This window comes from Crinia signifera, chromosome 3 (assembly GCF_055691185.1).
Source record: "Crinia signifera chromosome 3, ASM5569118v1, whole genome shotgun sequence".
In the NCBI taxonomy this organism is placed as follows: Eukaryota; Metazoa; Chordata; class Amphibia; order Anura; family Myobatrachidae; genus Crinia; species Crinia signifera.
This window is the reverse complement of record NC_139219.1, coordinates 214,436,674-214,449,559: the sequence shown is the minus strand read 5'-3', so window position 1 is coordinate 214,449,559 and position 12,886 is coordinate 214,436,674. Positions and strand designations below refer to the sequence as shown.

Below are 12,886 nucleotides of genomic sequence, written 5' to 3'. Positions count from 1 at the left end.
AAAGGTCGTAAATCGTCCGCTCGCCACGCTTCGGGCTGGCGTGGATGGTGGGGGTGTTTCAGTAACACATTCACACCTGCCGCTGTTTGTGACAGGGACGCTACTTCTGACTAACTACGATGCTAGAACAAGACGCGGTTTCTAACAGGGAAGTTAGTTCTGACTAACTACGTTGACTACGCTAGTCGCGGGAACTCTACATTGATTCTGCCAGACGCTATGCTAACTACGTACTGCCTAAACTGACTATGCTGGGTCGCGGGAACAGCGCGCTACTTCTGAGTGACTACGCTGGTCGCGGGAACACAATGGCAATTCTGAAAGGGACGCTACACTAACTAAGTAGCTGCCGCCATGAAACTACACAAGTACCAATGTTCTTTAGTTTGCAACAGAGTGGCTTAGCTTAGAATCAAATCAGAACTTCACAGACATGCTTGCGATGGCGTGCCCCAGCCTTGGAGAATATCAAGATAGCATCCAGTTACACTAATGCACACTAGAACAACAGGTTTCAATAGATGTGATTCATGAACTTTTCGAAGACAGCAGATGCATTTCTTAGTCTGAAATGCAGGACCAAATACTCATAATGAGAGTCATGAGTGTTAAATGCTATGCTTGGGGTATGCTATAGTGCTCCAGATCTGATCATGCCTCCATCAGTTAGGCTCATATACTGGATGCTTGGAACACTGAGCAAGGTGGTGACCTGCTTAGCAGCAGTAGACTCCTATTCTTCATGAACAGGAAGGGTTTAAGAATCCCTGACAAACATTGGTATCCCCATCAAACTTTGTGGGGATTGGTAACTGCAATGGTTTTGAAGTACCAGTAGCTGGAACAAGCATGGTGGGAGGTAGCACTGGCTCTGCCAGAGATTACCATCTTGCTGCATTAGGGTTTGCAGGTACTGCATGATCTGAGCCTGGTCTTGTTCTTAATTCTTCACCTGACTGAGAAGTTTCTCCAGCAATTTACGTGGCGAGGGATTACCAGCAGCTTCCATTTTGTGTCTGGAGTATTCTTTTAAAACTTATGAGTGGTTATTTGAATCATGCCCATACTTAGGATTGACAAAGACCCAGAACAGCGGCATGTAGTATAACATGCCTGTGGTATACATCAAGGACACCTGCAAGGAGGTATGGTCTTCGCTGCATGGACACACAGATCGCAGCCCCCTGCCTAGGCTCCTTTATACAGGTGATTGGCAAGCTCAGTAGTATACAGTAGGAGCAAGTTTCATCTTTGCTCCTTTGGTCATGGCTAGCCATGGCTTTTCTATTGTTCTCAGCTGCAATACAATACGTATTGCAGCCGAGAACAATATAATAGCCATGGCTAGCCATGGCCAAAGGAGCAAAGATGAAACTTGCTCCTACTGTAACTAAAAGTATGTAGCCAGATGTACTGCACAAGGCATATTCAACAAGTAGCGACAGAAGTACCAGGGAGAAGGCAGAATCAGTTCAGTCACATTCCGGTAGGGCACTAGTAAGCTCATGGACACCCAGGGCTCAGACATGAGACAATCAAAGCACAAAAGGTAGTTATCAATTCTCACCATCAAAAGGCATTACCCTTCCAACGATGGATCAATAAAAATATTATTGGCATTACAAAATTGGTATGGTTATTTCATGAGCCCATGCTTTGTTGAAATGACTTGTGCAGATCCCATTCATTAGGTCTTCCATGGAGTCCGATGCGAAAAGATTCAATTATATATACTGTTATGTATGTAGTTCTGATAGGTCATCCATTTTGTTGATTTATATGTTTCCCTAACCTGTTGGGAAGTTATTTAACAATAGCTAAAGGCGGGAGGAGTGGCATTATGCATATTTAACAGGTCTGTCCCTTTCCCTTCTCTGCCGAGCAAATCAAGGCATTAAGCCTTTCATCATGGAGTTTAAGGAAACAAAATAACTAAATATTATTTATGTCGAACAATGTTGCTTTTAGTCTGATTTCCACTTCCTATTTTATAGAATCACAGTTCTATTTTTTCACTGTTAGATCTGAATCTACATGTAAAAAACAAAAACAAAAAAAACCACACACCGATGTTCTCTAAGCAACTGAATTCTTTAATCAAGATGAAAAATACAAAGAATATTTTTGTTTCAGTTTCTTTAAGAAGGACGTCAACAAACCAATGTAATAACAGACAGGACAGGACAGATGCTACATTGAATGGAGTGACTGAGTGCAGTGGTCAGTCTAAAGGAGTTCACCCTGGTATCCACAGCTGCTCTCCATGCATACTAACAAACAACCTTGATGATGCATGAATACTGCTTGCTTCATTTTCATAAAAAAATGTTTTATCCGCCTATAAATACAAAAATACCATCTAAAGAAAAGGATTTATACGTGCAGAATCATTTATACAGAGATTTTTATAACTAAACACACATTAAAACCTCTTTATTTTTGGTCTACAGCAGAGGTAAACAACCAGTGGCTTGTCAGTACGTGTGGAACTAAAACTCCCAGCATGACCTGACAGTGCTAATGCATACTAATGTAAAGTAGGCATGCAGGGTATTGCAGTTTCACAAACGTCTTCTAGCAAGAGTATGCCCTGGATTGGTTTACATGGTCAGCAGATATTATGCAGCTAAGCATACTGTAACAGTTATTTGTAACAGTACATTGTGTACTCTATGACCTGAACAATTTAGAATTTCAATATCTTGAAATAAAACATTACACAAAACACATAGCTAAAGATCATATTCCAAACAAGAAGTTCTAGCCTTTAAAAATACATTTTTCCATAAAAGCACAACAGGTAAATTAACTTAACAATAAATTAAGCTGTGCATCACAAATACATTATCAAGGTGAAATACAGGCACTTGACAGTATATAATGTGCAAGGCAAATACCCTTTTACTGATAACAGCATAAGGCAGTCTAGGTTACAGCCAGTGTATACATTCACTATGGAATTACTAGGGTTTTTTTTTTTTGGGTAAAACCAACTTTCATTTCTCGTTTCAGAGTCAGTGTAATGTAGGCACAATCAGGGTCACCCTAGCATTTCACAGGTGGGGGTTTCTTTTTTTGGGAAAGAAAACCGATATATTTTTTATTTAAAAAAAAAAAATTACGAGTGCAAATTTTTTTTTAAGGTCTCCATTAAATATAAAATTACATATGTATACAATACTTAAGATATTTTGGTATAAAATGACATGAAATTCATGAAACCTGCTACTGTTTGAAGAAAAGATATTGCATATTGTGAGACTACTAATATTGTCATTCTAACTCTTCCCAATTCTCTGTGAGGTTGCCTTTGCTTCGCCGTCTGATGCTAACCAGTTTGCCGGCTGATTTCATGCTCCACCTAGAACTGTTTCCTGAGCTTGTCAGGTTCGTATATTTAGAGGTTCCTTTGGTTTCATCCTCCCAGCCGGGCCAGGAATGGTTGTCATCTAGTGGGCCTTCTGTAAAAGATGGATGCTCTTCAACCATAATTTGTGGGGGCTCCCAGCCCTCTATCTCATCTGCTTTCTTTTGTTGAACATTCTGTTTTATTGCCAAACTGTCCCAAAAACCAGATTTCTTCTCAGACTTTACTTCCTCTTTTGCCTTTCCAGAAGGTCTACAGATAATGAGAATATACAAAGTGGTTACAAAACAATTATACACCTATGCCTTCATTATATAATATTTCAATTTTCAAGACCAAAATCAAGAAGTGGTGTATACAGTGTTCTTGTCTTTAAATGGGGGTGTCAGGCACTTTCTCATCCAGTGTATAACACTTTGAATGATAACATCTCTTGCCAATTTTTTATAACTATTTTTACAAATTCACTTGTCACTCAAAGGGATGGATCATTGTCCCAGGAACCAAGGGGCATATTTAAATTATTTTTTTTGGGAGACATGAAAAATGTAAAGGTTTTTGGAATTTAATTAGACAAAAATTTTTTTTGCCATGGCTATTTCTGTAATCATTTACGGTATACAAGTTTTGCATACGTAGAAAAATTATTTTAATTTAAAAAGTCAGGACTTGGTTTCAAACCACTGAGATCCGTCTAATTAATAACCAGGTAATAGAAGGCGTTCAATTAATTTAATTGTGCCAATAATTACATATTATTGGGATTACATTTTGCAAAGTGCATAATAATGGGTTAAACGATGTTGGATATATGGAATTGTTGTGTGGATGGGGCAGGTGTTTTAATCTTTGAGGGTGGGAATTTTATGTTTATCATCTTTTAAAGTGGCCTCTAACCCCAACAACTATTTTTTGAATTTTGTGATTACTAAAAAAAATTGCAATGGTCAGTCATTTTAAATAATTTAAAAGCTCAAATCACTTTCTTTGGGACAGAAAGACACAGTACATGCTGCAGGTTCCCTGTTTGTGTTAAGTTAACAAGTGAAAGAACTATTAAATCTAGCTCTTGTTGGAGGTGTCTTACCGCTTTAGGAACCCTGAGACATATTTGGTGGGATTGCCGTCAACGGTCAAAAGTTTGGTGTGAGATTATTACTATATCATTTATCCCAACATATTTTAGGTACCCCATTTTGGCTACTTAATCCTTCCGATACCCCACTAGGAGAATATAAAAAAACTATCCTCTGCCATCTCAGCAAAGCAGCTCGCTTGGCTATCCCAGGTCAATGATATTCAACCAATCCTCGTACCTCTAAAGACTGGTTTAATAAGATTGACTTCTTTATGTTGATGGAGGATATATTACATTCCTCATTAGACAGGCCTTCTGTCTTCACCAACACTTGGTTACCCTGGTTGGAATAGAAGTCTTCAGAGGATTTTAGAAAGTATGTCTTTTTTGTTGATGCCCCACAACAATTCTGAAAAACCTTCACTATGGTGATTGTTCCCTTTTCTTATCCTCCCTCCCTAATTTATTTCCCCCTCCTCTGCTTTCTGTGTTTACTTGTCCTTTATGGTCAGTTTTAGACTACCTTTTTAATGTTTATATATTGTTTGAATAATAGATGGCAACTATGTTGTTATGCTAATTTCTGGAATGCTTTGACATCTGTATATTTGCAATTATTTATAAAAACAGAATACATAAAAAAAATAGCTGAAACATTGGGAGTGTTCATACCCACAGTATTTGAAAAATGGTAGGGATAGCTACGTTCATTTTTGTAGTAAACAAACCTGCACTATATATATATATATTAATAGATAATGCCCACATAATGTATCATCTCCTTATGCTTAAACATGATCTGGAATGTTCATAGAATGTGCCTCAAAGTGACAGAAATCCATCAGGAAGCACCCACCTTACTGTGAGTTATCCAAACGCCTGCCAATTCTGACAACCATTTAAGCCATTTCAAGTCATAAATGTGCTTAGTCTGCCATTGAATACAGATCCTGACACACATCTGACTGTGATACATCAGCTGTTCATCCAGAATAGTGTCCTACTGCACTAATTGTGTTCTAAAGGGGGTTGTCCATCTTCGCCACAACTGTATATATGAGCAGCCTTACATTTAGAAGGTTTTATGTGCTTAGAAAAACAAATGCTTACCACAAAGCAGATTCTTAATAGGTTAGTGTTGGGCATACACGTACAGACAAGATGCCCGTCAAGTTAACAGGCATTTCATCTGTTACCCTCAGACCTTTCACAGTATATTGGTCATGATATTTGTCCTCTGCCCCTGGGGAGAAGATAATTCCTTCCCATGTGTTGGAACAGCCGAAATGTGTCCAATTCCATACTTTCAATATGGCATCGCCAATTTTTTCTTTAAATAATGTTTTATTGAAGCATATGTATCAAGACAGATGAAACATTTTGTTGACAACTTATAGCATACATATATTTGAGTGCATATTTTTAATATTAATGGATAGATTGTCTGCATACATGCTGCAAAATCTGGACAACCTGGCCATATCAGATGGATCGGCCAGATAAATGTGAAATTTATGTCCATCAAAAGACATTATGGAAATATACAGTATAGGCATGTTTAAACACTATAAAGATAAAAAAGTAAATTGTTGTACGAGTATAATATAATGTACACATAGCTATATATTCAAGTAGAGTCTAAACAAAAGTCTTGTTGGAAAGATGCCAGTTTTCGACTGATTCAGGTCGGTAGGAGTTCCGAACAATTCAATATGGACTGTTTTTCTTCCGACTGAGCTCCGACCTGTCGGAAACCCAGTGGATTGGCGGAATAGCCACGGATCCACCTGCTTTTGACAGAAACATGGCCAAATCCCACTGGTTTTGACTCCAATTCCGGCAATCTTAATCTGACTTTAAACAAAATCTTGGATTGAGGCAGGGAGGACAGCTCTGGGTGAGCAGCAGCAGCAGCTCACCCAGTGCCATCCTCCCACCCAGCTCCCGCTCCGTCCTCACCAGGTACTGTCATCGGGTGGAGTGAGTAAAAGCAGCAGTGGCCAAATCTGACATTCAGATTTGGCCGCTGACTGAATAGGTAGTGTTGGATCCATTCTAACAAACGAATGTCAGAATGGATCTGACACTAACTGAATATACCCCACAAGGGGGAATTCAATGGTTCCTCACTCCAGCTGTTTTTCACTCTATTGTAGGTCAGAGCTATATTTGTGTGCATTTCAGGTGTTTGATGTGTTTTTACAACATTAATACCTCAAGATACCTGATTGAATATATATAAAAATATTCCGAAATACGGAATTATCTGTCATCCAAAATGCTTGTGGTCCAAAGCATTTTGGATAAGGGATACTTAACCTGTACTAATACATCCATCCCTCTATTTAATCTATCTCTCCCTATCCCTCTATTACCTCTTTCACATCGCTATCCCAGGTCCAGTGCTCCCACACTATTATACAGAAGGCAACACAGGTTCAACCATTCTTATAACCCAGGTCGAATTGCCAGGTTCATTGACCTCCTGGGTTAAAATATGTATGCGCTATATAGGAAACTGCTAATAAATAAATAATAAAAGCCGTGGTGCTTGCACAGCGCACCTTGACCTGGATCCATACATCACGAACCCGGGTCCAAGGTGCGATGTGCAAAGGTATATGGGATGCAGAGTAAGTATTTATACAAGCTGCATGCACATGGTGAGATTTTGGCTATGTACGCGTTTGACTATTGAACTCTCCAGAGCCCAGATCCATACAATATTGACTATATTTACTTGAGATATTGGGACTATTCAATGCCATGTGCGAGCGGTGACAGCGAGTCAGTATTCAACTTTCATACACCAATTCCCCCTCGCTCCGTTTTTTGAGCTAGGGGAAATCGGCGTATGTGGCTGCAGAAGTAGCGAGACTGGCGGCTAAATACAGCGGGTTCTCTGCATTAGCCATGGGTTCCGCTGTTTGGGGGAATGTTGAATTGGGGCGAGCGGCCTGTGAGGTCGTAAAACAGCAAGGATCGCTGGTTTTCTGCGATCCTCACGGTTTAACCCCCTCGCCGGCCACAGCGAGCGGCATTAAATACTACTCTATGACTGACTGATCTTTAATATACTAGAACAATAGACTGTACACAATATAATCAAAATTGACTTGCCTGCACAGTCTATTTTTTCTTGCGATGGTGATCCCATGGGGACGAGCCTCGGCATCGCAAGCTGTATACACACACTGTGCGATTTGTGATAACTTTTCTTCTGATTGGGACTACATAGACAAAATCGGAAGCTCAAATCATACCATGTGTATGTATGCACCTTAAACAGTGAAGGGCTAGACAGGCCGGAGACTGGAGTGACCTGTCAAATGCTGGGTCCAATATATTACATATATGTGTGTGTGTGTGTGTGTTACATATGTAAACCTGTGCAGTACAAAAGAATCTTTGTGTTGTGTAAGTGCACCTGTCAGAATCCAATATGTACCAACAACATACACACAGTGTTTAGGGGTCTATATACGAAGCCATGGACAGAAAAAAAGTAACAGTTTGCAATCTACCGTTTTTCCCCAAACACATCTAATCTACTTTATCTCCATCCTAAGTAAATATATACTTCTATTTTAATATTTTCAAATGTTAATATATCTTCTTTTACGTGGTAATTTATTCTTACCCTTTAGATTTAGGAGATTTTGACCCTTTCAACAGTTGCTGTTCATCATCTTTGTTAAATATAGATGTTACCTCCTTCCATCCTCGAAAGCTGGCGCCCTGAACCTAGGAAAAAAGATAAGAGGATATTTAATTATACTAGACAAAGTAAAACATATACAGGCCATAGGAGTTTCTAATACACTTTAAATATGTAGTTGGAATACAACTCAATTCCAGGCTCAACAGAGTCAAAAATTGTCCACTCTTTGGAATGTATCATTCTGTAGCAGTAACATTCTTGTATTTACCCCAGGAGAGAGCAAGTTTTTTTTTGTGTATATCCTTGTGGATGATTGAATATTACTATCATTCCATTAATAAGAAATAATAATATAAAAATATACCTAAAGTTCCAAAATCAGATTAAAAGAATATAGATTTCAATAATCTCATGTGATGAATCTTGCATGCATTACTAAACTGTAAACAGAGACTATTTCATACTTAATGACGTTATGGAAAGCATGGGTGGAGCAGGAGGGTTTGTCCACAAAATTGCATCATCGCACTGTGAGGCAAGGGGTGGGGCCATGATGATGCGTTTCACCACAATTACATCATCACCCACTCCCATCAGCAGGGCATATTGGGATACTTGCCCACTCTTCTAGGAATCAGAATGCCACTGGATTTTTGAGGGCCTACCAGTGATTCTGAGAGAGAAAGCAAGTAATAGACTATTTTAAATACCCTGACTTTCTCTGCAGGTACTGTAAAGCTGTCCTTTGAATGACGAACAGATTGATGTGATACGAATGTTTCAGACAATACTGTTCATTGCCCCTAGTCAAAACAAAAAAGTCCAGATCACGGCCGGATTGGCCATCTGGCACTTCTAGCAAATGCCAGAAGGGCCAATGACCAGCTGGGCCGAATTAACTAATGGCAATCATTCCTGGTTGGGTGACAAAGTCACCCAGTCAGGAATGATTGCCATTAGTTAATTTATTTAGTTAAACCATGGTACCAAAATGCTTTTTCTTGTGCTAGGAAACTTTTATATTGTTAGGCAGACCCTGGCCCTGCTGATGGGACTTGTACTTCTGCAGTGGGATAAAAATTGTTTTAATTCTATACAGTGACTGTGGTCTCCTAAAGTGTTATTCAGAAGGACCCGTATATGTATTAAGGATATATCCATGATGAACCAGGAATTATTACCCAGAGTAGAACGAATTGTGTAGCCTTAAATGTAATAGGCATTACGGTGTGTGTCATAATGTGCAATTGGCATAACAGATTGTGCTATTCCATAATGGGCATTACGTTGTGTGGCCTAATGTGCAATTGGCGTTACGGCATGTGGTTTTATGTGTAATGGGTATTACAGAGTTTGCTTAAATGTGTAATAGGCATTACGGTGTGTGGCATAATGTGTAATACTACACCCCCTTTTTGTGATACCATGCCTCCTTTCCATGAGGCCATGCCCTTTTTCACCATGCAAGGGTCCAACCTACAAGTCTGGGACCAAACCATTACCATATTTATAGATTCGCCGGTGACTGTACCCACACTGCCCCATCAGCGTGTCACAGTATCATGAATGGAGGTCACAAGCCGGAGGGCCTGTGTGCTCAAAATGCCAGTGCCGATTTTTGGTCTCAGTCCGACCCAGATCAAGTTGAGAGTAGTGCCTTGAACGAAGTCATCCCAAATCTTACCGTACCAATGTTATTCACACGATAAGAGATTCACAGGAAATAAGGGACCGGCTCCTCCCACTTCACTGAAGAAGGGGGTGGGATCTTGGAGAATTGTCACCATAACAGGAATATGGCAGTTCCCCAAACATTTCAGGAGAGTTGACAAATGTTCCCATAGCATATAACAGAAGATGTAAAATTATACATCCATGGGAAATTATGTTGGCCATTCACGTAAATACGGATTTGTGAAGTCAATAAAATAAGCATGACATAAATTGTAAATTTTATGTTGAGCTTTATAAAAAAAAAAAAACCCACATATGAACAGATGAAATGAAAACCTGCTGTATAAAACACTACAGAACTTCTCCACCAGATACATTTTACAGAAGCATACCTTTGTGACTCATTAAGGTTGCATGATGTATCAGTTTGGCTGTCTAATACCCCTTTTACACCGCCGAAAAATCCGGGTCAGCGGCGGGTCAGACCCGGATCCGCGGCGGTGTAAATGGGGGGTATCCGTTTCCATTTACACGGGTCCTCTACCCAGGTCCTGACCTGGGTAGAACACGGATAGGACCCGTGTAAATGTCGGTGTAAATGGTCCCGCTGCGGGTGCAGGCACCCGCAGCGGGTCCACAGCGTGCAGCGCTGGGGAAGATGTTCCCAGCTGCTGCGGGAGGAGGGGGGTCCCTGCGGCTGCTGAGGAGAGGGGGGTACCTGTCAGCCTGCTGTGCTGGGGGTACGGGGGTGCTGGGGGTACCTGTCCTGCCTGCGGTCGGATCTCAGCGGAGAAGATGATGTGCGCCGCTGCTGTATCACCCCCCCCCCCCCCCCGCATCCGGCAGCCGGTCCCTGCGGCGTTGGAGTGTCAGTATCGGCGGTCCCTCCAGCGCATAGGAACTAGTACTAGTTCCCATGCGCCAGAGGGACCCCCGCCACTGACACTCCATACGCCGCACGCCGCAGGGACCGTCTGCCGGGGAGGGGGGGGGGGGTGGTACAGCAACGGCGCACATCATCTTCTCCGCTGAGATCCGACCGCAGACAGGACAGGTACCTTCAGCACCCCTTGCACCCCCCAGCACCCCGGTACCCCCAGGTACACCAAGCACAGCAGGCAGGACAGGTACCCTCCGGCACCCCCAGCACCTTAAAAAAAAAAAAAAAAACACTTAACCTGGGTCAGCCCTGATATATATATATATATATATATATATATATATATATATATATATATATTTTTCTATAAATATATATATAAAATATTATTTAAGGCAGGGCTGACCCAGGTTCAGTGTAAATGGTGCAGACCCAGGTCCGACCCAGGTCAAAGTGCTGTGTAAATGGGGTATAAAGCAGGGTCAGACCCTGGATACTCCAGCATTCAAAGACCAGGGTCCGACCAGGGTTTTTGGTGTAAAAGGGGTATTACTGTGGTTGTGTGGCTCTCTTTGTTCTAAGTGAGCCCAGGATACTTCCTGCCTTTACTTCCTGCAAGCAGTGGAAACTGACAATACTTTGACTGGATAGAATAAATCTCTTCTAGCTCACTCCTGCTGAGAAACCTTGTCTCTACATGTCTTGCCAAGTGCCTGATTATAGCATGCTGTGAAAAACAGCACCCACAATGAGCTGGAAATAGGAAACGGCAAGAGGGGATGGAAATGGCCAGACCACTTTCCAGGAATGCACAGTATTATGCTACAATCAAGCACAAGATTTAGAGATATCAACTGCAGGACAGCAAAAAATAAAGATCAAAGTTCTCTCTAATGGAATAAATGCAATATATAGAACAAACTCTTCAGCAGCCACAAAACAGTTTGTGCCCAGTGTAAGCAGCAAAAACCTCTGATTGCAATTTACAGAATGCAGTTGTTGCCTAATCTACAAATGGGCAGCTTCATTCTGAAATTGCTAGAAACAAAATTACTATTGGATTGCTTTCTGCAGTCAAAGCCACCCCAGGTTTCAAATTCTGGATTTGTTTGCAGGTGCCATGAACAACAGGAAATTGAATAAGAATGTGGAACAGATTCCCATTCCTGCGTTGATGAGACTGATGAAGACTTATCAAGTGCGGCCCAGTGCGCTGCTGTCCAGAACAATGAGATGACAAAATTGGTTAAGCAAAATTCACTCATTTTGCGTTATCAGTGATGTACGGCTAAATGGAGGCAAGGCAAAAGTGTGATGTCAACGTTACTGACCTCATCAGTGTGAAGGATACGCTATCAACCTTAATCCAGGTCTCACACAATGCTCTTGCCAGGGACCCATCTAAAAGGCAAGCAAGTGAGGTCACCTCCAAAATGCACAATGGTGCAGGTATCCACCAGCAAGTTGCAGAACTGTCTTGTGGAGTTCATCTGAAGCAGTTGTCAGCATTTCCAGCAACTATCATCCACAGCTATTGCTTCATGGCTAATACACAAGTCTCTCAATGGATACTGGCAGAGAGCTGGTTTCATCACTCCAGCCAATGTAGTGTTTCTGTAAATGCTCATTCAAGCTGGTCACCAATGAAACTGAACTACTGGCATCTCTTTATTAGAGTCATTGCTGACCTCCAGTATTTCACACAGGTCTTTAATGAACTTAGAGCTGAGGGTAGACAGAAGGACAAAGAATCAGCTTAGGATAGTACTGTACCAGCAGTGTGGTCTCATACTTGGATCAGTGGAATAGCCTCCAATCAGAGCTGGTAGATGCTAATGCAGTAAGCAGCAACTGTGGTTTGCATTGATGAAAACTTTTATGTTGCAATGTATTACAGCAACCGCATTGGTTTTGAAAGCAGAAAAAAAACAAGGTTACTGCTTAGTTATCGGGCATGGCCCTCCTTGGCGATGGGGTTTCCATTTCTTTAATAAATGGTAGTGGCACAGCCACCACAGACATATGAAATAATTTTTGTTTGGTTAGTTTATAGTGTAAGGTTTAAGGTGGCACTCAAATAACCCCAGCGTGCTTAGATGCGGTGCAAGGTCCAAACAACAAATGAACAGCAACACTTACCTCCCTTGTATGGGAAGGACAGAAGCAGCACTCAGGGTTTTGATGTGAAAAGAGGTTTATATTCCAAGGTAAGGCTTGTTTAGGCGT

At 41.1% G+C, this 12,886-nt stretch overlaps 1 protein-coding gene across 3 annotated transcripts in view; it reads right to left on the bottom strand.

Moving 5' to 3' along the window:
- Positions 1–2,072: 2,072 nt before the first annotated feature.
- TDRP (testis development related protein) overlaps positions 2,073–12,886 on the bottom strand; it is a 138,729-nt gene continuing 127,915 nt past the window's right edge. For all 3 annotated transcript variants that reach the window (XM_083177382.1, XM_083177381.1, XM_083177383.1), the window contains 2 exons: positions 8,086–8,189; positions 2,073–3,619 (listed from right to left, as the gene is read on the bottom strand). In XM_083177382.1, the coding sequence (XP_083033508.1) occupies positions 3,274–3,619; positions 8,086–8,189 (450 nt within the window). In that variant the 3' untranslated portion in view covers positions 2,073–3,273. The remainder of the gene's footprint in view (positions 3,620–8,085; positions 8,190–12,886) is intronic.